Raw genomic sequence first — 25,831 nt, 5'->3', positions numbered from 1 at the left:
AGACTAACCAATTTATTTGAGCACAAGCTTTCGTGAGCTACAGCTCACTTCATCGGATGCGTACTGTGGAAAGTAGAGAAGATCTTTTTATACACACAAAGCATGAAAAAATGGGTGTTTACCACTACAAAAGGTTTTCTCTCCCCCCCACCCCACTCCCCTGTTGGTAATAGTTGGTAATAGCTGGTAAAAGCTATTACCAGCAGGAGAGTGGGGTGGAGGGAGAGAAAACCTTTTGTAGTGGTAAACACCCATTTTTTCATGCTTTGTGTGTATAAAAAGATCTTCTCTACTTTCCACAGTACGCATCCGATGAAGTGAGCTGTAGCTCACGAAAGCTTGTGCTCAAATAAATTGGTTAGTCTCTAAGGTTCCACAAGTACTCCTTTTCTTTTTGCGATATAACTCACTGAGTGAAACAGAACTGCTGGTTCAAATGCTTCTCTCAATTGGAAGACTAAAATCACCCCTTCAGCAATAGTAGTCATCACTTCAGGTTACAGAAACTCATTAGCATGGCACCATGGGGGCAGGGGGATTGTGCTGCTCCTGGGTATAGGCTTTATGCCAATGTTATGGAGTTCCTCTGCAGTGATGGGAAGAAGTCTTCCTCCAATCCCTGGGCTGGAATAAGGATTGTGATCTGTGGTAACCCTCCCCTCCTTAATTGTAGATGCTCCTCCTTCCTCCATAATCAGCTAGGCAGAGCCGAAACAGTGCACAATTGTGTGATGTATAGTGATTATGGAGAACTCCCTCGGGCCTGCACCACAACCACCCATCCCCTATGCAGCAGAACAACTGTGATTTCATTGTATCTGAGGACTTCTGATCTTAACCTTGAGGTGATTTTCAGCTCTCATGAATAGTAGATTCCCAGGTCTGATTCTCCTCTCACTCTTGATATACACCAGAGTAACTCTAGTGAAGTCTATGGAGTCACACTAGTGTAAAACTGATCAGAATCAGGCCCCCAGAATATAGTTTTCCTTCTGGAACAATAAACAGTTTACATTGATGTATTACTGCTACTCAGAAACAGAATTTAGTATTCAAGAACAGTTTACTTCTGCAAATATTTTATTAACCATACATCTCTATCCACAAATTAATCTAACCCACAGTATTTTGTTAAATCACTCCTCTAAATTCCTTCTTTCATAATTTGCAAAAGTAATTGCAGCCTCATTTTCAATCACGGAACAGTAAATCTTGATTTAGGTTGGAGGCAGCTGGTTTATAAGTCCCTGGATGTGCATATCTTGAGTGAGCTCAGCTGAAATCATTTTGATATCACATCAACAGTTTATCCAGAAAATAAGATGTTGCCAGAATTAAATTGAACTCCTCAACTTTTAATCCTTACCTCCTTCCAATAGCTTGCCTTTGTAGACACAAAGGTTTTCTCCTCCACAATGCTGCTGATAGACTTTGATTTCGTCTCTGTAATCAGTGTCATCATGAGACAAGTGCACACTTTTTCCAAAGTAGATCATTGTAACAGATGCATTGCTGTGTAATGAGGGCTTCTGGAATTTTCCTGAGTCCTACAACAGGAGCACAAAAAATGCATTCAATAACCCGACTCCTAACTAGAGGTGAACAAAGGGGCAGCTCTGGTGAGACCTTTTTAAAGTATTCATTCACCTCTTTTTCTCTCACTGTATTTAACCTTCCTGAACTGCAAATAGATCAAAGTGTGCAAAATCGGTGGCCCTGATTCAGACCCTGTGTAACAAAGGGGCCTTACAGCTGCTCTACTGAGTCAGCTGAGGATTCCCTGGCATAGGGACACTGGTCACATCAGGAATGTACATGGGAAAAGGGGGCATGACCAGAGTGCTGCTGGACTCCAGCAGTCCCCAGATGATGTAATAGACCCTCAGGTCAATCTAGCTGGAATTCATTTAAAAAAGTACTATGGCTGCCTCTTACACACACTTGGGCAACCCTGCAGACCAGGGACGTGCAAAGGTAGCATACAGCTAGGTTTGCCCATCACCTAGGGTCCTGCATTCAGCACAGCTCCACCAGACCCAAGGATCGGGTCCTGCGTGACTTTACCAGACATACACTGTCCAGATAGATGAATTATATTTTCTTCTTTTAGCTGGCAAATGCTTATCCAAATCTGAAATTACCAAACCTGTATTTGGTTTCCAAAACCCAAACCAGCTTTCCTTCCAGCTATAGAATCCGACGTCTAAATAATTCCTGTATGTCAGTTTACTTTTCGAATAGAATCCATTTAGAATTCCTCCATTCTGTTTGCAAAGCCATTCTAGTTAGAGCAGAGTGAACTTTACATAGCAAATCTGTATTTAACTTAATGTTTCCATTTGTGAATGCTCTGCAAGCAGCCTTGGATTGTTATTAATTTGTACACTATTAAAAATTCTTTGATTAGGGTTTTATGTGGAAAAAAAGTTCAGCCTCTGAGTTCTTCATGATTCACTATGGTCCTGATTCAGCAAGACACACAAGTATGTGGCTAACTTTAAGCACGTAAGTAGTCCTCAAATTTAATCTGTTTCTGCTCTCTCTTATAACATCAAAAAAAGGAAGGGGGCATTTTGCATTTTACAGCTGCTGACTATGGGCTTTTAAGAACAATCTTGCCCTGGCAGGGAGATGGACCAGATGATCCAATCAGTCTTTTCCACATCTGCCTTGTATGATTCGGACTATAATGTGGGTTTAAGCATACAGCCCCCATACTGGCAAGCTCTTATGGAAGTTAATGGTAATTCTGCCTGAGAAAGGATTGAGTCCTTTATGCTGGGGGCCTGCACCATAAAAGCCACTTTTTCAGTTCTTCTGTGGCACGGAAGCCAAATGCATTGTTTATTTGAATGGCTCTATCACGGGGTGCAGTGGGGTACAAGGACAAATCATGAGCAGATTATTCTCCCAACATTCTGATCTTGATTCTGTGAACACACCTGCTTGTCGAACGGTTTGATATACTTGAGTCTCTTTAACAAATTATTTTAGGTTCACATTTGTGCGCACATGTGTAAAACCATTCTCTTCATTGGAAATGTTTTATAGATGGATCCTTGGAAGGAGGTCACAAAACAAGATAATCAAAAGTTGGGTTTTCAGGAGTACACAGTGCTTTAACGGGGGGGGTGGAAGGGGGGGAGGAGAAGGAGGACAAAAACAGATAGGGTTTAGCTTCTTCTTCTAGTTTTTGAGTTGGTCCATTTCCAAGTGATGATTTCAGTCCTGCTCAGTTAAATTAGTGCCTGTCTGGTTATTAATATATTCGATTAAATTAATTTGGCTGTGAAAAACAATCCCAGGCTGCTGCATTGAATAGAAGACAATACAGTACCTCAGCACGGCATTAAAGCAAACGTGTAGGACCAGATTGTGCCATCAAAGCACTCTCCAAAGTAGAGATCCAGCTCAGACTTGCACTGTAACTCTAGCACTGACAAAACACGGAGGGTGCACAGCCTTGGGTGTGTGCCCCCAGCACTGGTCCTGGGCTGCTGACCTTGCTCCTCGCTAGCCCCTTGAGGAGGCTAGCACTACTTCCACTGCTAGCCAGATTCAGCATGTCTTGAACCACTTCACGCCCCCTTCACGTTCTCAAGACAGCATATCTTGTATAAGCACCTCTGGAGCAAGAAATATGGATATCGGGGGTAGGGGGTGAAAAAGAGATCACATACCTTTGTTAACAGCTGCTCTAAGCCATTGGGTGCGGTGGTTGGGCGAAAGCGTCTCCCCCTGGAAGTCCCGTGCCTAACTCCCTTTATGGTCTTATCTCCTTTTTGGGGTGGAGGTGGCACCGGTATCATGTAATTGTTAATGATAGGAAGTTGATATGGGGATAATCCAGTTGAATAATCCCCTGAGTTCATAAGCCTCATCATGCTTTTATCTCCCTGCAATCACATTTAACCAGGTCAAAACCAAACTTCATGTCAACACTGAGCCTGCACTGCACAACTCGAGAGCATACTGGATCATAGACTATCAGGGTTGGAAGGGACCTCAGCAGGTCATCTAGTCCAAGCCACTGCTCAAAGCAGGACCAATCCCAAATTTTTGCCCCAGATCCCTAAATGGCCCCCTCAAGGATTGAACTCACACCACTGGGTTTAGCAGGGCAATGCTCAAACCACTGAGTTATCCCTCCCCCTAATGTACATGGTCTGGCTGTTCCTTCCATTTTACATTCACATTTCCCATTAGTAGTGGAGCTTTACTTCTCCTCCAGGATGAAATTCATCCAAGGGCACAGGAGCCAAAGGCCCTGAAGTAGGAGGCAGGTATACAGAAGAAACTCAAACCCGGGCAGCTGTTGGAACTGGGCTGTGCAGAAGGTCCACATAAACCATCCCATATGGGAGCTGGCTGGGAGAAGGGCTGATGGTTCATGATTACTTACTGCAGTACCTTGCAGTGGCTGCACAAGGGTCACAGCCCCTATTCCAGCCCCCAAACCACTCATACCTTTACCAACATAAGCCCTATTAACTTAATTTTTTTCAAAGCTGTGGGAGAAGGGGCTGAATTTCCCCTTTTGGTAATTACATACACATGTGAGCAGGTTCCACTAGCCTGAGCAGCTCCCGCTCCCTATTCCGACTTCTTTGGCTGAGTAGGAGGAGTTGTGGTGAGGAAAGGTTGCTGCCCCTTTACAGCTGTGGATGGTGAAAGGGAGGCTTTGCTGGGCTCATACAATTGTAGGACTGGATAGGACCTTGAAAGGTCATCTACTCCAGTCCCCTCCACTCATGGCAGGACTAAGTATTATCTAGACCACCTGTGGTAGGTGTTTGTCTAACGTGCTCTTAAAAATCTCCAATAATGGAGATTCCACAACCTCCCTAAGCAATTTATCCCAGTGCTTAACTACCCTGACTGTTAGGAAGTTTTTCCTCAACCCAACCTAAACTTCTCTTGCTGTAATGTAAACCCATTGCTTCTTGTCCTATCCTCAGAGGTTAAGGAGAACAATTTCTCTCCCTCCTCCTTGTAACAACCTTTTATGTGCTTAAAAACTGTTATCATGTCCGTTCTCCCCTTCTCCTCTCTCCCCTGCCCATCTTCTCTTCTCCAGACTAAACAAACCCAATATTTTCAATCTTCCCTCACAGGTCATGTTTTCTAGACTATTAAAAATTTGTGTTGCTCTTCTCTGGACTTTCTCCAATGTGTCCACATCTTTCCTGAAATGTGGCACCCAGAATTGGACACAATACTCCAGCTGAGGCCTAATCAATGTGGAGTAGAGAGGAAGAATTACTTCTTGCATCTTTCTTACAACACGCCTGCTAATACATCCTAGGAATGATGTTTGGGGTTTTTTGCAACAGAGTTACACTGTTGACTCATATTTAGCTTGTGATCCACTAGGACCCCCAGATCCTTTTCCACAGTCTAGGCAGTCTTCTAGGCAGTCATTTCCCATTTTGTATGTGTGCAACTGATTGTTCCATCCTAAATGGAGTACTTTGCATTTGTCCTTACTGAATTTCCTCTTCTTGACTTCAGACCATTTCTCCAGTTTGTCCAGATTATTTTGAATTTTAATCCTATCCTCCAAAGCACTTGCAAGCCCTTCCAGCAGGGCATCATCTGCCAACTTTATCAGGGTATTCTCCCTACCATTATCGAAATCATTGATGAAGCTATTGAACAGAACCGGACCCAGATCTGATCCCTGTGGGACCCCACTTGATATGTGCCTTCCAGCTTGACTATGAATGACTGATAACTACTCTCTGGGAATGGTTTTCCAACCAATTATGCACCCACCTCATAGTAGTGCCATCTAGATCCTCTACAAATACCCTCAGCTGTCCCTGTTAAGAGGTAGGCACTCCCCCTATAGAGAATCTCCACAGAGAGTGAAAATTTTATATGCAAAGAAAGACTACTCTATAAAAAAAAAGCATCCACTGTGTTTTTCAGTGCTGTGATACAGGTCTGAATATGAAGTCAGTAGGACAATGTCTTTTGCAAAACAAAAGGAAGGGAAATAAGGGAAAAAAGTGATGATAAATAATTGTGCATTAAACACAATCTGTGGTTCACAATTCTGAGATGTACAGTATTAGCCTACTTTTAAGTCATTTTTTTCTGATGGGTTCCTAAAACTATGTAATTCTCATAAAAAAACAAGGGCTAACCCCATTGGGAAACTGATGATCATGTTCAAGTTCCAAGAGCTTTTGTTTGGATCTTGAAGAAGTCTTGGGTGTGGATCCTGCTGTGGGATATCCAGGAAGTGGCTGTAATCGGACTGGGCGTTGCATATTTCCTGGTGCAGTGTTTGGCCGAGGAGAGGAAGACTGGACAAGTGAAATAAGAGAACAGCCTTTTAAAATGAACATTCATGCACATTCCAGAACCTAGGAGTATAAGGCAGTGGTTCTCAACCTTTCCAGACTACTGTACCCCTTTCAGGAGTCTGATTTCAGCCCCAGGCCATGGGGCTTTAGCTTCAGCGTGTATCTTAGCTTTGTGGGGCCCCTGCTTGCCCCGTAAAGCCGGCCCTGCACTTGTGGCCCCACCTAAAGCCATCCTGTGACCCCCCACGGGTCACCTCCCCCAGGTTAAGAAACAATGATATAGTATATAGAGCGGTATAAACAAGTCATTGTCTGTATTAAACTTTAGCTTGCACTGACTTTGCTAGTGCTTTTTACGTAGCCTGCTGTAAACTAGGCAAATATCTAGATGAGTTGGTTGATGTACCCCCAGAAGACCTCTGTGTACCCCCAATGGTGCATGTACCCCTGGTGGAGAACCACTGCAATAAGGGATTCAATACAATTATAGATGAACCTTTAACTGGTTATTTAATCAAGCTCTTGCAATTTGACATGTAGATTTTCTTGTAAAATAAAGGTGAGTAGAAACATGTATTTATGAAAACAGGGCTTACAACAGGGTACAACGTGCATAATCCCAACATACAAATCTCTTGAGGACGCAAAAAAGTTATTGATCAAGATTTTCAAAACTGATGAGAAAATATGGGTGCCTACATTGAGAGAGATTTAAAAAGCTTGATTTTCAGAAAGAGCTGAAAACCTTCCCTCTGAAGATCACATCCCCTTAAGGGGTCTCAAATTGGGCACCCAAAACCTGGAGCACCGAAAATCACTATTCACTTCTGTATGTAGCGTAGCTGTAGCTGTGTCTGTCCCAGGGTATTAAAGAGTCATGGTGGGTGAGGTAATATCTTCTAATGGACCGACGTCTGTTGGTCTAATAGAACAGGGGTGCCCGATTTATGAACAGCAGCCTGCTTCAACACAATATACTAATGGCTGGTTCAGTCACGTTTGGTCATCTTGTTTACATCGTTTTAGTTTACACAAGTGTGTAAATAGACAATACTGTACATAGAAACAACCTATTTAAATACATACGAAACACGCTGAACTTAAAATATAAATCAGTACAGGGGACTTTAAATCTTAGGGCTAGTCTACACTAGAAGCACAGATGCAGCTGTGCTGCTGTAACACATCTGGTGCAGCCACTCTATGCCAAAGGGAGAGAGCTTTCCCAGCTGTATAATAAAACCACCTCCACGAGAGGGAGTAGCTACATGGGCGGGAGAAGCTGTCCACACCAGCTCTTAGGTTGGTGTAACTTACGTCACTCAGGGGAATGGTTTATTCAGAGCCCGCAGTGACATAACTTATGCCAACATAACAAGCCCTTATTAAAATATGTAGAATCTGTTTGGCCCACACAAAATTGTTCTTAGGTTTATGTGGCCCTCCTGTGTAATAAGATTGGGCACCACTGCAATAGAAGATATTACCTCACTCACCATGTCTCTCTATTCACTTCTGAAAAGTCTTGGCTATAATCTAGCTTTTTCTATTGTCAGTTAACAATGCAGCCCACTTATGATTATAATGCGCTTATAGCCATTCTCCCATCTTTGGTATTGATGATAAAGATGTCCATAATTTAGACAACTTAGGCTATGTACACACTACAGCTTAGGTTGGTATAAGTTATGTCGCTCAGGGGTGTGAATAAACCATATCTGGGGTTCTTTCAACCCAAAGCTCTTGGTAACTTTTACTCTGTGCGAGGTGGTGTCAGAAAATAAATCAGGGGAGACACGGCCGTCCAACCAATAGATGGCTGGCACAAACAGGACAACACAAGAGTGCTTTCACTTAAAGCTAAACTTTACTTAGTCTCAAGCACTTATACTCACATCTGCAACAGGGGGTTAGTAAAATATCCCCAACCCTTGATAATTACCAAAGCTGAGTGTAGCACAGCAGCAGCCCGTCTGCCAGTGGGGAACACAAGATTAATCCAGAAAGAGAGTCCAGTCCTGAAGAGTCCCCCCACCTCAAACTTTTCCCCCTTATTCATATATTAGTAATGGAATGACATGTCCCTTAAAGCAAACTTGTTAAGTAAGCAGTTTCAATGGTCAAGCAAGAGATTCCTTCTGATTATCGATTAACCAGGTGTGGGTTTTTCCAGAGTTTGCAGCCTTGAGGCCCCAATAGACATTCCTGGGGCACATCCTTCTCTTCTAAAATGCATGTGTCAAGGTTCCTTCCCCTCTCTGAACTCTAGGGTACAGATGTGGGGACCTCCATGAAAAACCCCCTAAATTTATTTTTACCAGCTTAGGTTAAAACTTCCCCAAGGTACAAGCTATTTTACCTTTTGTCCCTGGACCTTATTGCTGCCACCACCAAGAGTCTAACAAATCTAACCAGGAAAGAGCCCACTTGGAGACGTCATCCCCCCAAAAATCCCCCCAAGCCCTACACCCCCTTTCCTGGGGAAGGCTTGATAAAAATCCTCACCAATTTGCATAGGTGAACACAGACCCAAACCCTTGGATCTTAGGAACAAGGAAAACGCAATCAGGTTCTTAAAAGGAGAATTTTAATTAAAGAAAAAGTAAAAGAATCACCTCTGTAAAATCAGGATGGTAAATACCTTACAGGGTAATCAGATTCAAAACATAGAGAATCCCTCTAGGCAAAACCTTAAGTTACAAATAGACACAAAAACAGGAATATACATTCCATTCAGCACAACGTATTTTATCAGCCATTTAAACAAAACAGAATCTAACGCATATCCTAACTAGATTGCTTATTAACTCTTTACAGGAGTTCTGACCTGCATTCCTGCTCTGGTCCCGGCCAAAAGCATCACACAGACAGAGAGAACCCTTTGTTCCCCCCCCCCAGCTTTGAAAGTATCTTGTCTCCTCATTGGTCCTTTTGGTCAAGTGCCAGCGAGGTTGTCTTAGCTTCTTTACCCTTTACAGGTGAAAGGGTTTTCCTCTGGCTAGGAGGGATTTAAAGGTGTTTACCCTTCCCTTTATATTTATGACAGCATGTATCAGCAACTTCAACAAAAATTCTTATCAGGAAGTATACGGGGTCAAGCTGCCCTCTCTGTGGCACCCAACCCCCCTCCCCTTCCTTGGTTAAACTGAGACTGCTGAATGGCCAATTTACAGCCTGCTGACTGGGCTGCTTTTAGCAATAAGCCATAGTGGTTTCAGGCACTTTACTGGTTTGCCAAAGTCTCCCCGTACAACCCCCCCGAGTGTCGTAAGTTACACCGACATAAGAGCCGGTGTGGACAGTGCTGTGTCGGCGAGAGAGCTTCTCCTGCCAACAGAGCTACCCCCACTCACGGAGATGGTTTTACTTTGCTGACAGGAGAGCACTCTGCCCTCAGCATGGAGCATCTTCAGCAGATGTGCAGCGGTGGCAGTAGACATGCCCACTGTCTCTCTAATGCTTATTGTAGTGATCTTGGAAGGTGGTGCAAACAAAAAGAGAGAACTAAGGTACGAAAACAGGTTTATCATGAAACAGTATCTCTAAGAACTGACATCCCACTTCCCTCAATAAGGGTCTGATCCTACTCCCTTTGGGGCAGTCTGGCCAGCCAATGCTACAAAGTAGAGATGTAATAGGTGTCTATAGAATGGTGCAGGATTCGGGGTGTTGGATAAGACTCACCGATTGAGAAGGACTGGATTGCTCTCCATCAACTAAAGCATGGCGTCCATAGTGATTCCTTGGAGCAGCAGGTGGGTGTGGAGAGAGCAGAGGATTAATATCTTCCACTGATCTTCTTGATCGTTCCACCTAGAGGAAGAGAAAGTTATACATATGAGCTCTTGGTGGGAGAGGAGGCTATATATCCTGTCATGGAACATTGAACCAGCCTTCTGCGTCTGTGAATAACTATCAGCTTTGGCAGGAGCTTACGTCATTATCCTTTAAATGGAAGAAGAGATCCAGGTCTGACACCAGAGTAGGAGGAAGGGGCAGATAGATAGAATGGGAGAGAAGCAAGGAAAAGACACAATGAGAATCGCCCATTCCTTTTGATTCCTGGGCCTGTTGCTTCTCTCCCATCTTTCTGTCCCTTTCCCTTCTCCCTCCCTTTCTAGTCTTGTCCAAACACCTGTTGAACCCCATCAGTTCTACTCCTCCTCCCCTTGTTTCTGTGTATTTTTTGAATTTCTGCCCTCTCCCTCTGTATTTCAGCCTCTTACACCCTGTTTTGTTTGAAGCCCCGTTTCTTTTCTAAAGTTAGAGGAGCCTCTGCAATCCCCTACTTCCTTCCTTTGACATCTGTTCCTTCTCAAAGTCTCCATATTGTGGTGATTCTAACTCTGGCAGTGAAGGGCTGGATGTGCCTTTATCCCCTATCCCTTTTAATGTGTAATCCCAGATCAGATACTGTCCAGATTAGCGGAAGATGGTGGAGAAAGATGTAAATTACACCTCCCTGCATCAGCCTGTCTCTTGAGTCCCTAAGGGGATTAACCCCAAGGGACAGAAGACAACCAACACCAACCATAGGGTTCCCACTGAGGGGAGCAGTGTTAGTTTCTGGTCAGGAGTTCAAAATCCAGCACTGCGGCAGGCATTGTGCCATAAAGGTCCTGAATACAAACTTGGGCAGACTCTAAATCACAGCTTCTCTCCAGTACTTCCTGTACTGGGGCTGAGGCTGTAAATATTACAGGATTGGTATTTTCATTTATTTTTCCTTCTTCTGGTTGCAGCTGGAATGCAGAGAAAAGTGAAATTCAAATGCCTGAAAGGTTTGCATTTCTTTCTGCACATAATCAAAGAACCAGACAGCTTCTTAACATACCCAGTGTTGCCAACTCTCATGATTTTGTCATGAGTCTCACAATAATTATTGTTTTCCTTAAAGCCCCAGCTCCTGGAGTCAAGTGGATATGTGATGATTTCAGCCTTCATTCTTAAAGAAAAAGTCAGTTTCTAGCCCTTATGGCTGTGGAGAAAGCTTCAAAATGTGACTCCTGAGGGCTCAAAAAGAGGAAGACAAATAAAAAAACCACCAAATCTATTATTTTTATATAATCTCATGATTTTTGAACATGTGGGATTGGCAATACTGCAAGCCCTCTGCTGTGTGTGACTTCTTTTACTGATAAAGAATAAAAGACTGATTGAGAAGATGGGATCCCCAGTACGGTTTTTTAAGTGCTTCAGCCAGGAGTTGAAGAAATTCAGCTAGAGAGATATTCTTGCCATGGGAGGTCTATGGCTTCCTGGCTAGAACAGCCACTGACTTCTGTGGGATTTCCACAAGTCCAGTGGCTGCACAGTCGAGCCCAAACACAGTGGTTCCAGGATAAAGACCCCTGAAAGGACTCTATACCATCATGGGATTGGTTCTGATAAAAATCTTGCTCTGCGTTACTCGCCTCGGCAAGTTTGCCAAGTGCTCAGTACACTCACGTGACACAGCCTTACCTTGATTCTCTGAACCCGGTCCTTCCTCACAACATTTTCCAGTTTTCTTTTAATTTCTAGCTGATGATGACGCTGCCAGTGCAAGAAATCCTATTAATTACCATAATGAGGTGTCAGTGAACACAACAAGGCTGAGCTCCAGCTTTGGGTACTTCTCATCTGCCCTCCTGGTTATTACACCCATTGATCACTGCCCTGTAATGATCATTGACTTGCCTTACACTTCAGCATGTGAAAATCCTTCCCTTCCCAACATTAACATTTTGAATGCTATAGGGGCCCAGTCAGCTTTTACTTCTACAGAGGCTATTCCCCCTGCCAGGGTAGAATACAGAGGGCAGAACTGTATGAGTGGAGGGAACATTGGTAGGTTTTTTTTCCTTTCTTTTGCTTAGAAAAGTTGCATGACGATCTGTTTAGCGAATACCACAGCCATAAACAATGTGTTTAATTATTTATATTAATCTGAACCGCTCTCCTATAGGAGATGGTATGTGCCTGCGGAAATGACACTGCAATCTACCTTCACCGGGGGTGGGGGGGAGGGGGGGCAGCAGGAGCAAGTAATTGCTACTGGACTATAATTGTAACTGATTCCTTCCTCCTACTCTAGGGGCGGGGGGGGGGGGCAGATAGGGAGCAAAGCTGTTGCACAGTGCCATCTTGTAGACCCTGCACTTACCTAGCGGGAAGCAGGCTGGAGATAGGCCCGGAGACAGAGATTTAGGGGGCTGCTGAGTAAGATACTGGGTCTGGTTTCATCCATCACGTTGCTTAGGTACCAGTTAAACAAATGCTTTGTGGGGAAAACTGAGAGTCTCGGGTTCCTAGAGAATGCTGCGTGGGAAAGGAGGAGTGGTTGCACTCCAAGGGGGCGGAAGGGGGACCAGTCTTATTCCTCAGTGTGGAAGCAGAGGGCAAGAGAGAATCTTGCCCCTAATTGATATTTATTAGGAAGCAAGCACCTGGACCAAGACCCCATTGTGCTAGCCACCGTGCAAACAGAACATAATGACAGTCACTGCCCCAAAAACTGTGTGTGCGGAGGAAGGGGGGGAGAGGGGGTGTTACTGACAGTTTTAGAGTCTGTTAATTCCATCTAGTTATGGCAAATGTTCTACTCCAATGTTGTGTTCTTTGGTGGAGACAATAAGATTTGTGGTCTCAAAAACAGGACTGAAGCAGATGATTCAATGCTTGAAACTACAACTGCAGGCTTGAACAATGAATCGGATTATTTGAATATTCAGATTTAAGAACTGTGTTAATCAGAAAACCATTAATTGAATATTTGTTTAAGAAGCCAAGCTGGGCAACACAAACAAGAGTGACGAGGGCAGCTATTTAAATGCCAGGCTCTGCAACCCGCTGGAATTTGCAGCTGAAGCTTGGGATCAGTTTAAGCTCAGAATCTTTAAGGGGATAGTGAGCTGGAGCTAAATGCAACATGATGATGGAGATAATTGTGTTTAAACAAATGTTAGTCATCTTTTTTTCATTTTAGGAAATGGAAATTGAGCTACAGATGGTGAGGGCTGGAGAGTTTCAAAGAGCTGTGCTGTACACAGACCCACCATTCAGAAAAACACAGAAGAGTGTATAACATTATTCAAATTCTCAGCTCTAACAAAAGCTGATAAGTAGCAATACACTGAGGTTACTAGATCTTTTGGCACACAAGAGGCGTTGTGATTTATCTGACCCTTGTGACCTTGGGACTGAGTCTGAGTTCTGAGGTAGCTTCCTCTCCTCTTCACGTGCCTGGCAGACTGTTGAGATTGGGGATGTTCCAAAAACATTCTCCTGGTTGGAGTCATCAAGAGTGGAGACTCCATGCCCTCCTCTCCACCAAATACCCCTCTTCTCAGGGGCAGCCCCATGGCATACCAGCACTAGTAAACAGCCCCTAGACATGACTAAGGAACTATTCTAAAAGGCTTATACGTGGATAATGTGTTCGTACCTCCATGTCAAGGACCTTGTGAAATATGGCCTGAGCTAGGCATTCCCGTACATATCTTTGGTGATCCTTCCTCATAGCATTTAGCCGATACTCCTTCTCAGATATTATTCTCCCACTTCTTGAGATCTGCCATAAGCAAATAAAATATAAACATAGAGAAAAAGAGAAGAGAGAACAAGGTGTATTCTAAACAAAGCCACGTACAAAAGGAGAGCAAAACTATTTGAATGCATACACCATTTCTGCACCTTTATTATGTGTGCCACGTCCATTAGATACCATAGAGAGCCCAGGTGGGTGAGACAGAATGTTCTACTGGACCAGCTTCTGTTGGTGAGAGATACAAGCTTTTGAGCTTACACAGAGCTTTTCTTCAGGTCTGAAGGCAGCACAGAGAGGCATGGAGGTCTGAAGAAGAGCTCTGTGTAAGCTCGAAAGCTTGTCTTTCTCACCAACAGAAGTTGGTCCAATAAAAGATATTACCTCACCCACCTTGTCTCTCAATATCCTGGGGCCAACCCAGCTACAACAACACTGCATGAAACAATTAGAGACAATAGAGATTGCTGAAAAATAAAATTGAAGGTATTAACCCAATTTTTAATTGGAATTTTATGAATTTAATAACCGACTTTATAGGCAATAGGTTAACTTTGACACTGTTTTTTTAAAAACAAGTCAATCATCTAATAGGGTTTAGCTATGACTTACAGATTCTGGGAAGAATAACCAGAAATATGTAACAAAGGCATACTGGATCTATTGTAATCACTCAAAGAAAAGTTCTCCTCACAATAGATTTGAAATACAAGTACAGTGACATGTCTTAATAGCAGCCTTACTGTGTGGTAATGCACTGCCATTCATGTGTGGTAATGACTTACTGCAACTCTGCCACAAGCTCAGGGCTGTGCTAAGATCACCCAGTGTTTAGGTACAGAATTGTTCCATGCCAATAATGGTCTCCACCACCATGAAGACAGATGACTGATAGACAATCATGTTTATTATTAAGGGACAATGCCTCCGTTTCAGTTAATAGTTCATCCCGAGCCAGTCAAAGTTCAGGATCCTCAGCATTCGGAAGCAGTTTTATTCTGCTGCTAATGTCACTTGAGGAATTTTCATAACACTAGAAAATCCGAATTGGGTCATTAGGAGGTATGTTTTTTTACTCGCTGTTGGAATTTTTCCTGCTGGAATTCTACCACAGTGTCCTCTCCTCCAGTCTCCAAAAATTGTTAATTTAATCCAATAATATTAAATTGGGAGAAAATGAATGATTTGTATTAAGTTAATACCTATCTTAACTGTGAGAATTGTCTCTCACCCGTGGTATGAACAGAACCAGTTGCCTTGTCGCGCGCACACCCCCTACCAATAATGAGTTAACACTTTTAGAGCCCAATCACATATGGTGGTGCTGTGCATCTTAAATAAGACGAGCATCCCTCAGCCTCCAATGCTGCAATGCGCTAAGTACCTCCAATAGTGTGCTAACTGCAAATTCGTCAACTCCCAGTGAAGTCTTTGATGCCACTTAGCACACTGCAGTATCAGGCCCAGGATTAGCACCTGCCCTCGATGCTCTAGGATTGTCCAGATTTTAGCACCACAGCTCTGTGTTCCACAACCATGCTATATTTACAGGACCCCAAATCCCATAGGGTCCTGCCATATGTGATCGCACTATGATGTTGGATGGTAATGCAATGAACTTACATAGCATCAAAATGTGATCACATTACATCATGCTGGCATGGGATGACACCATGATATGTTTTTGTCTATATGGGCAAATTTTTAAAAGTGGCTACCCTACCTCTGTACTGAAAAGCAAAAATACCCAGCAGTGTGAGGTAAAAATAACAAAAAGGGAGCCTTTGAAGCCTACCAGCCCTGATCGCTGAAGATGCCGTCTTATCCTTGTATTGCTGAAGTATCCAGCCAAGTGTTTGTCTGTAAGGCTGTTGTAGGTTGCGAGTGACCTGAAACCAATAAATGAAGCCACCATGGAGACATTATGAAAACCCAGAGTTTAGTGTTGAAGTTATAAATTATCTACCTAAAATTTAAATGCACAAAGTGCTGTCTTGAAGAAACAATTCAGGCATTTTGTCAGATAAATAACCTTTTCAAATGTGCCATAGAGGTAACATCCCCCTGTTCCATGAGAGATTTAGATCTTCTCCAGAAATCACTCATTCTGTGATACACAGGCCCTTTGTTTGCTCAACATTAAATAAAATATCAACCAGTAAAGACTGTTTCCACTGTGGACCCCAGGCCACAGTTCTTGCTCAGACAAAATTCCCATGAGAGGTCTGCCAGAGTAAGAAATTATTGGATTTATGGTAGCTTAATATCATACCCATAGCACCAATGAACATTCACACATAAGTAATTTGGGGCCAGATTTGGCTGCTTGGAGTTTGAGTACAGCGAGATCGGGCGGGAAGGTATCAATGAGCCAGTTGCAACTCTCTAATTCCAACATGTCTGGACCCGGTGCAAGCTAGAGTTACAGAGGCACAGTTCTAATTTGCATGAATGGAAGATCAAGCAGAGTAGAAATCTGCTTCCTTGCACCCCTCACCTTGTCCCCAGCACACCTCCAACATGCACCCTCCATCCTTTTAGACTGGCACTGGAAGGGGATGGTGCATAAGGCAGCTATGCAGTCTCTGCCCACTTTATACAACCAGGGTTCACATACACAAGGGGGCCTTCTCTGGCTGATTTAAGTCCTCTTTGTGCTACTTACGTAGCCCAAAACGGAGTTAGCAGACCAGAGAATCTGCCTCTTTCAATATATACAACTGAAACAGCAACTTCTAGCCCCACTAAATATAAAGAACATGAGTCTCTTTCTTTCTTTTTCCTCCTGCAACATCAGGCACATAGAGCATCCACCAATTTCGACCATTTATTTCAGATATGTTCAGGCTTCTGTGTATCTTGTTAAGGGATTTGCCTTCTTTTTCTATTGCTCTGTATAACATTTCTCTAGGTCACCCTCTTTTTCCTCTTTCTAGGTAGTGTCCATATTATCACTACCCAGGAGAGTCATGTCGTTGGCATCCATAAATACTGTTTCTATAACAAACCTTGGACCATTTTTATTTGTGCTGGTTTGAAAATTAACATACAAGTTGTCAGTCCAGGATGCAAATTTATTTTCAAAAAATGGTTGATTAGCTTATGTCTCTACCTTAGCATTCTTCTTGAGTGTTTCTTCTGTAGTTATGAATCCATCTGTCTTTCTACAGCATCTCTAGTTCTAATTCTTCCACTACTGCAATATCTATAGACATAACTTGGGACATTTAGTTTTCTAAACTAAAGGTCACAGCTGTGTGTGTCCAAAAGAAGAGCCCAGCTTTTCTCTTTATTTTAAAACACTTTCTCCACAAGGATTCAGCTAAGTGGTTGTTTCCCAGGAGGAAATGTTGCCAAGCCAGCAGGCTACTTTGTTAATGAGGAAAGGCCTGTTTAAAAGAAATGTGTCCTGCATTTGGCCTTAAAAGTGGCAGAACTCAAGCTCTGTATGGGATGAGATGACTAACTCATGGCAATAGGATTAGTATCTGTCCCACCTATTTTAGGAGCTGTTTTAAAAAAATTCAAATGTACATCAATGCTTCTTTCTAGAATATATTATTTAAACAAGTCACACAGTCCTACATGCCCCATATAAATATGCCTGAATCCATCTGCAAAGAATTTGCACTGCATCATATTCACACATTTCATGACATTACTAGCTCATGATGCTATGGTACTATGCTTTAGTCTGCACTCACTATATGGCAGCTGTTTGTACTGTTTAAAGTGCAGCTGGTAATAGTGAGATTGCTCCTTCTGTCTTCCCCCACTGTAGCTACAGCCCATTACAGAAAATCATTAGATCCACTCTGCAAGGCTGAGACTCTCCAGCTAAATAAGGAAGTCAATTTATTCCACAAGCCACTGAAGAGCTGGTACAAAAGGCCAACGTGCATTATGTGCACACTCATCTCTTATGATTGTTCTATCTGCATGAATCAGAATCTGGACCTGACGCTGTACGGACATCCTGAGAACTGCAGACACATATTTTAAACCAGAACCAGATACTATGAAAGGGAATATTGGGCCTTCCCACTGTCCCTTCCAAAAACTGATATCAAATTTTATTATCATATTTGGAAGATCAGGTTTGTACTCTCCTTGGTCAAGGAATATGTTGCGTGCCCAAGAGGTTGGGCAAGGACCCTCATCTGAGGCCAACACTAATACAGAAGAAGACATGGTGAAAGACTGTCACCAGACTTTCAAGAATGTAAGTGCTACTAGCCTAGAAAGCTCAAGATAAAGAACAGCCCACCCTGAAGTACAATATGAACCTTGCAAGGAAAAAGCAGTTAGATATCCCATCTCTCCTGTGCTGCACTGTGGCCTTGAGATTTTAAGGAGACCAGCTACCTAAACTGAAAGCTCTTCAGGGCAGAGACTATGTTTTTGTTCTGTGTTTGTACAGCATTTAGCACAATGGGGCCCTGGTCCATGACTGGAGCTCCTAAATACTGCTGCAATATAAGTAATAACTACATAAGAACATAAGAGCAGCCATATTGGGCCAGACAAATGGTCCAAGCCCGTACCTTGTCTTCAGACAGTGGCCAATGCCAGGTGCTTCAGAGGGAATGAACAGAACAGGAAATCATTGAGTGATTCATCCCCTGCTGTCCACTCCCAGTTTCTGGCAATCAGAGGCTAAGGACAACCAGAGCATGGCGTTGCATCCCTGACCATCTTGGCTAATAACTATTGATGGACCTATCCTCCATAAACATACCTAATTCTTTATTGAACACTGCTATAATTTTGGCCTTCACAACATCCCCTGGCAACGGTTGACTGTGTTCTGTGAAGTAGTACTTCCTTTTGTTTGTTTTAACTAGTAATAATTACAATAGATGATTACAGAAGCTAACACTGGGATATTTAAAAGACCCAAGGAAGCTGGATAGCCATATCCCAATGAATTTAAATGGGAATTGGGCTCCTAACTCACTTAGACTCCAATGAAAAGCTCAATCTAAATACATATAGTGAACGGTAAGGGTGTACATAATAAACCTTTACACATATTTTAGTGTGTGAGCACTAAGGAATGGAGAATTATTTAGGGTGTAACCAAGCTTAGTGGCATCAGGATAGTAATAATACACAGCATTTATAAGCATACATGATAGTTCTAATATACTAAACTAACATTAATTATAGCTTCCCTAGGAAGAATGGATATGAGAATCATTTTATAGATGGGGAAACTGAGGCAAAGAGATTTGTATAGAGCCACACAATGAGTCAGCAGCAGAGCCATTATTATAATTCAAGACTTCCTGACTCCGAACCTGCACTTACTCATTGATTCCTTATGGGATTAAATATGACAGAAGGAATAAGTAGGCTGAATATCAGAAAATTATTTTCCTTCCAGAGTGTGGAATAGTAAATAAAGTCCAAGCAGACTTTAGCACACTCTCCCAAGAGAAAAAGGTGGAAAATCCATTACTTGGGACATTTAAAACTAGAACAGCCCAACAAAGAGCTTAAAAATGTACTATAGGGAACAAGACTACGATAGCAGAACAGGGGAGAGCTCAAGCGTCAGGTGCACTGAGCTACACTTGATACACATGAGGAAAAGATGCAAGATGGCTTTGCATCACCTGTTCTTCCTCCTGTACTGGGAATGGTTCAGCCCCAGTGCAATGCGAGCAGCTTCATGACTGCTGCTCTAAACTGCACTTGCTTCTAACAGCCCCTTACAGGCCATTGTGCTGGCTCATGATTGATGGAGTGCAAAGTGCTTGGGCTACACTAACTTCTGCCCCAACTCATTCCCTACATAAGTGGTTTGGGGGCAGTGTGTCATAGAGCCCCATTTGGGGCAACTTCAAGTCCCCTTCATGTCCCTAGAGAAGCACAATGGGGGCCCATTCTGGTCCAGAATCTGTCCAAGATAATTTAACCTAGTGGTTCTCTTCCATCTCTATTTTCTATGTATTAAACATCCTTTTTAATGCACATGACCATCCAGAATAAACAAATGCATGTGTCTCTTGTTTAATAATCAATGAAAAACTGAAAGAACGACAAGTCAAGAAGGATGGTCAGGGAGCCAAGAAATGGGACTTCTGTGCCTGCCTCTATCCCAGACATGTTGGCTGACCTTGGGAAAGTCTCCACTAAATGTAGGCACCTCCATTTTTGGGTGCCCAGTCTGAGATAACTAGGGGCTGATTGTCAAAGGTACTGAGTGCTCACAGCTCCATTGGAACTCAACAGGAGTTGCAGGTGCTCGGAAGTTCTGAAAATGTAACCCAAGGTGTCCCAATTGGGCACCAAAAACTGAGGCATCTATTAGTACATATTTATGAAAATTTAGCACCCTTGTTTCTCAATTCCCCCTTCTGTAAAATGGGACTAGCAATATTTACCTCAACAGAGGCGAAAGGTGAGACTAATTAGTTCATTAACATCTGTGTAGTACGTTGGCAGTCTGATGGAAGACACAGAAGATGTGCAAGGTATTTTGTTACATGATGAATGAGTAATCTGTTGAATAGTTGGGTTTGTTTCAGTCTGAGCTGGTCTGTACATTTTTGCCTGTAACTTTCAATTGGTTTACACAGGCTTCATTTCTATTACACAGTGGTGAAGTACTGTATACAAAAGAGCTCTCAAGGAGATAGGGGAATAAAAATTATCCTAAGAAAAACATGAGGAAGGTAACAGATTTATGTGCAATATATTTTTTGGTTTCACAATAATCTCACAGGTAGCCTACACCAGACAAATTAAACTTTGAGCAAACAATTTAGTTTACCATGTTATGCATGGAGATTAAACACCGGTACTATAGCAACTGTTTTATGTTACTTTCTTTATCCCTTGTTTGCCTTTGCATTTGAAACTGCCGGATTATAGCCAAGTATTGATTTACATAATCAGTTGGCAATGCTGTACCATATTAGTAAAGACAGAAGAGAAACTTAACCCAATATCCTTCCATTAAGTATTTCATGGGTCATATAACAAGTTAGATTACAACTGATCTCTGGGCATGCACCAAACCTAGCTCTTGGTAGAGTTATGTTCTTGAGTCTTCTTTTAATTATGAACAGACAGTTCCTCAGAAATATTGAATTCAAATTCAAAGTTCAATTGTATACTGGAGAGGGGCGGGGGGCAGAGATGTTCTTTTGGGGCCTGATCCAAAGCCCATTGAAAGTGCTGACTTTAAGAGGCTTGGGATCAGGCCCATAGTGCCCACCCAAAGCCTGTGCTTTCTACCCTAATTAGGGTCTGATTTGTAAAAACAAATTAGCACATAACTGACCCATACAGTATGGTGAGATATCAACTTTAATTCAGATTTGAGTCACATGTATGGAGTATGGGCCTGATTCTACAAAGCCTTGCTCATGAGAGTCATCCAACCTCTGGTAAATACTGAGCTGGTTACATGGCCAAGGGTGGTTTCTATAGCTTACGACTATGCAGAAGTGGGCCATACTAACACTGTGTAGGGGCTGGCCCCAAAGCCCACTGAAATAAATGGGACATCAGTAGGCCTTGGATCAGGCCCTGTTAGCACTCCAAAAGGACTGTGTGCATGCATATCATTCTAATGGAATGTATTCCATGTAAGACCTTAGCCTCTAAATGAAAAGGCACACCATTTATTGAAAGACCTGAACTTCAGACTAGGCTTGTGTTCTCAGGTGCTGAAAGCTACCTATGGCACAGACAGAATGTATTCATTGTTGTGACAAGGGCACCAGCAGCAGTCTTCTCACGTTACCTCTCCCAGACACTCCATGGAGTGCTATTTATCTCCAGCTCATTCACTAATCATATCCAGATATGATTCAGAAAAACGTTTATCGGTTGTGGTGGAAAAAAGCAGGGAAACAGTTATGAAAGATAAAGTAACAATATCGCACCACTGTAGACTTAGGTTTAGATACCAACAAATATTTTATGGCAAGTTATTAATTAGCTTCAGGGCATAAGGCAACCTCTAACTTTGCGGAGTTAGGCTGAAACTTTCCCTGGAAGCAGGTTTCCCTTGGTTCTCCCAAGACAAACTACAGTAGGATTTCCTCCTGTGAAGCCCTTTGTATTGGCCACTGTCAGAGACAGGATACTGAATGAGATGGCCCAGTGATCTGATCTAGTATAGCAATTCCTGAGTCCCTGTACTCCTAAATATTGTGGGGAAGGAGACGGTAGTGTGTTTGCTGTTGTTATGTTTTAAAGGCCACATCCCAAAGACCAAGCTATTTAAGAAACTACATATAAATGTCCTCCATAAAGGAGCTTCGGGTGACAAAGTGCATAGGTTAGATGCAGAAAATCGAGCAGAAGTGAACAATCTGTGACAGAGACACAACAAACAAGACAGTATCACTCGTCTTCTGCTACAAGTATATTCACCTAGCTTGTTATTACTATGACTTAAAAAGCTCAAAAGCCCATCTCCTCTTGAAATTTTATGAATAGTTCCCTTTTCTTTGCTATTTCATATGTGCTATGTTACTTGCTATATCTATTTTTTCTCCAGTTCATTGGTCTCACTGTTTCATTCTGTATTTATTTTTGATTTGTAATCTCTCTATTGGCCAAATTAGAATGCCCAAATCCCACATGTCAACATTCAGGTCAGTAGTTAGGCAATTAATGTGTAAATGCCTATTTGGGTGCTGAAAGACAGGAGATGAATATCCTATTAAGGCATCCACGCTAGGAAATTAGACCACCATATATTTGCATTCATTTTTCAGGTATTTACTACAGAAGGCTTAGCTTTGCCATTCCAGAAAGATCCATATAGGTTTTTATCCTGTGTCCAAGAGTAGCCACAATTCAGGCCTCATGCAACCAACACAACCAGGGAAGGAAGCAGCAGAGGATCAGTGCAGGGAAGGTCTTGTGGCCATGCTCCTAATCACTTGGGGCTCCCTGCAAAGCAACATGCCCCAACGAGTAGGACTTCATATCACAGAGGCCATGCGCTATCCCTGCAATTTCCAAGTTCCATTTCCTCCCACTTTGTGTGGCAGCACCTCAGTGACTCCACTGAGAAAAGAACCTTCACAGCTATGAATTTGTCCCTATCTGCCTGCAGAACCACTGAAGTACAGTGGCAAATAGCAGCCAGGCAAATAACTGACAGAGGATGCTGCCTAACAGAAAGGAAATTATGGGTAAATGCACTACAGCCAGCACCTCCTATTTGAAGTACCATGGGAGAGATCTGCACATATTCAGAGTCATCTCTGCTCACTTTGCTGAGCAAGGGTTTTTTGTTTTCTTTTATTTTACTTGTGATTCTTGTTAGCACTGCAAAATATAAACAGGAGATTGAGCTGGATTATTTTCTGGCTCATGCATCATGAGTTAACTTGTTAACTAACTTCCAGTCGTGGAATAATACTCAGGACAAAGAACTTTTTGCTGTGGCGTCACTGAGAGACAGTAAACATGGAAAACCCCTGGCCTACTTTACTGTACTTTTTCAATGTACAAATACAATTTAATGTAAATAGTGTTTTATTTTGCTTATTATAAGGAATTAGAGCTTGTAGAATTTGAAAAAAAAATTTAAAATGTTTAGACAAAAATTTCAAAAAATTCCCAGTGATTCTAGCAATCAATAAATAAGGCATTGATGCTCTCTTGATCTGTTTATTTGATGCAATGTCACTAACTTTATTACACTGTGAAAAATTAACCATGAAGATTTGATGTATCAAAATAATGTTAGAGGTCTACACAGACCTTGTTCACATATACTTTCCAATTAATAAAAATGGTCATAAAAATCATATACCCTCTCCACACTTTTGTATACCTGTGCAGGGACCATACACAATCTGGCCTAGAGTAAACTCAAGAAATTTGCTAACATGCTCCATTTCCAGCAAAGTTGTTTGAAGGCCGGGGAAAATGCCTATAACAGACAGCTTGGCCTTACATCATCCAGGATATGCATCATTTCATTTGCTTACCACTCACACTTTGGTATCATTTACACGGCTAGGATAATATCTTAACAGCCTGTTAAAGCAAATGAATTACTGTCACTGGAGCCATCTCTCCTTCTTTCCATTAAGTAATAAATTAATAAAGTACAAATACTCAGACTGGACAAAAGCCTAGAAACCAACACCCACCTTGTCTCTCTAATATCCTGGGACCGACACAGCTACAAGTACATTGTATAAAAACCAACACACAGAATTTTGCCTTTTTTAAAAATTATTTATCAGGCTAACAAAGTTTGCAGCTCTCCAAAATACCCTGCAATAATTCTCTCAGTGGCAGTGGGGACTTAAATTATTCAAATACCAGAGTACGTGCTGCTCATTCATATTGCACATGACTTCAGATAAGTTTCTTTTACTGCCTTGGGGTACTCAATAGAACCATGTCATTTTCACCCAGCCACCCAGCACAGCCTGGTTAAACCACCACACCACTGAGCATTTAGCGAATTAAGGGATTGTTCACTTGGAATATTCTACTCTACAAGGTTTTCATTTGCAACATCAGTGCCAGATATTTTTCAGCAATATCTGGTGTTTACCAGTTTACAATGTATTATGTACTGTAGCTCAGAGACAAACAAACAATGTTGTCTCTGTAGTAATGATTTTATGACCATATGTATTGATTCATAAGTGTATCTGAACAAAGTCTGTGTAGGCCTCTAATGTTATTTTTATAAATCAAATCTCCACCGTTAATTGTTCATGGTGTAATTAAGTTAGTGATATTCCACCAAAGAAACAGACTAAGAGAGCATCAATGCCTTATTTATTGATTGGTAGAGTCACTGGGCATTACAATTCCTGCTTTATATTGTACAATTGCAGTTTATTGCCACTTTTCCACTTAAACCATAATGAGAACAAACAGTTCTAGCCATGATGGAGATGCATTCTCAGCTTTAATAAAAATTTTAATAAGCTATGGAATCTTGCATTATTTCCAGCTGGTGATATACAGGGACTCTCCCCATTCTTATTTATCTTGCAAACAGAAGAAATCTAAGAGAAGTATGTTATCTTTATGCATTAATTATCAGCCACCAACAGCTTACTCAACACTCTGCAACACAAGAGAGCCAAATCCTACAGCCCTGACTCCTACAAGAAGTCCCACTGAAGTGATTTGTGAGCTACTTCTTGGGGAGGTCAGGACTTCTCAAGTGAGTAAGGTTTTGTAGAATCAGGCCTGAAATGGAATCTTGTCATCCCCCTAAGGAAGCTCTGCAGCCATCATGTCCCTAGTCGCAATGTCCCTTGGCACAGGAGGCCCTGCCAAACCAGAGGTATGCTTTTGGGGGCTGCTTTTTTGCCGAAGGAAAATCTGATGTTAAATCCCAGCAGCAGAGAATTTCAGAGTCCCAGCTGGGAGTGTCTGCCTGATCTGAGATAATCATGTGCGGCTGAGCCTTATTACCCAACACAGAGCTGGGCTACTCTCATCCTACACAGAGAAATAGATTTTGCTGTCTATGAGCCAGGACAAGGCACTCCAGAGTCAGAACAGCTGCCTTGATCATATTGTTGTATATTTAAAGATGGTTATATCATTTGGTGTTTATGAACTTAAGCTACATGAAGGAAATGTGACCAGTGATTGAGATGGGGTTGGGTTCTATTTTTGGGGTGGGGAAGGGATCATCTGTTGAAAAAGAATCTTGTGAAATAACTCTGAAACCCCATAGATGAATTGTTATTTTGCTTTGCTGGGGAGATTCTCTCTTCACCTGTCCCTAGCCAAAATGCCCTAAGGCAGTATCTCAGCAGCAGCCTGCTTCAGAGGACCAGGGTCATAAATGATCTGGAAAAGGGGGAAACAGTGAGATGGCCACACTTGCAAATGATACAAAATTACACAAGATAGTTAAGTCCAAAGCTGATTGTGAAGAGTTACAAAGGGATCTCACTACACTGGGCAACAAAGTTGCAGATTAAATTCAATATTGGTAAGTGTGAAGTAATGCACAGTGGAAAAAAAATAATTCCAACAA

At 42.2% G+C, this 25,831-nt stretch overlaps 1 protein-coding gene across 2 annotated transcripts in view; it reads right to left on the bottom strand.

Moving 5' to 3' along the window:
• The window catches only part of ERICH3 (glutamate rich 3), a 64,831-nt gene that overhangs the window by 34,604 nt on the left and 4,396 nt on the right, over positions 1-25,831 (bottom strand). For both annotated transcript variants that reach the window (XM_078854108.1, XM_073357330.1), the window contains exons 2-8: positions 15,632-15,725; positions 13,738-13,863; positions 11,775-11,846; positions 9,996-10,124; positions 6,150-6,311; positions 3,681-3,896; positions 1,367-1,547 (exon numbers count right to left, since the gene is read on the bottom strand). In XM_078854108.1, coding sequence (XP_078710234.1) covers positions 1,367-1,547; positions 3,681-3,896; positions 6,150-6,311; positions 9,996-10,124; positions 11,775-11,846; positions 13,738-13,863; positions 15,632-15,725 — 980 coding nt within the window. The remainder of the gene's footprint in view (positions 1-1,366; positions 1,548-3,680; positions 3,897-6,149; positions 6,312-9,995; positions 10,125-11,774; positions 11,847-13,737; positions 13,864-15,631; positions 15,726-25,831) is intronic.

The sequence above is a fragment of the Lepidochelys kempii genome, chromosome 8, assembly GCF_965140285.1.
Source record: "Lepidochelys kempii isolate rLepKem1 chromosome 8, rLepKem1.hap1, whole genome shotgun sequence".
NCBI lineage: Eukaryota > Metazoa > Chordata > Testudines > Cheloniidae > Lepidochelys > Lepidochelys kempii.
Note: the sequence above shows the minus strand (reverse complement) of the source record. Positions and strands in the feature narration are given on the sequence as shown.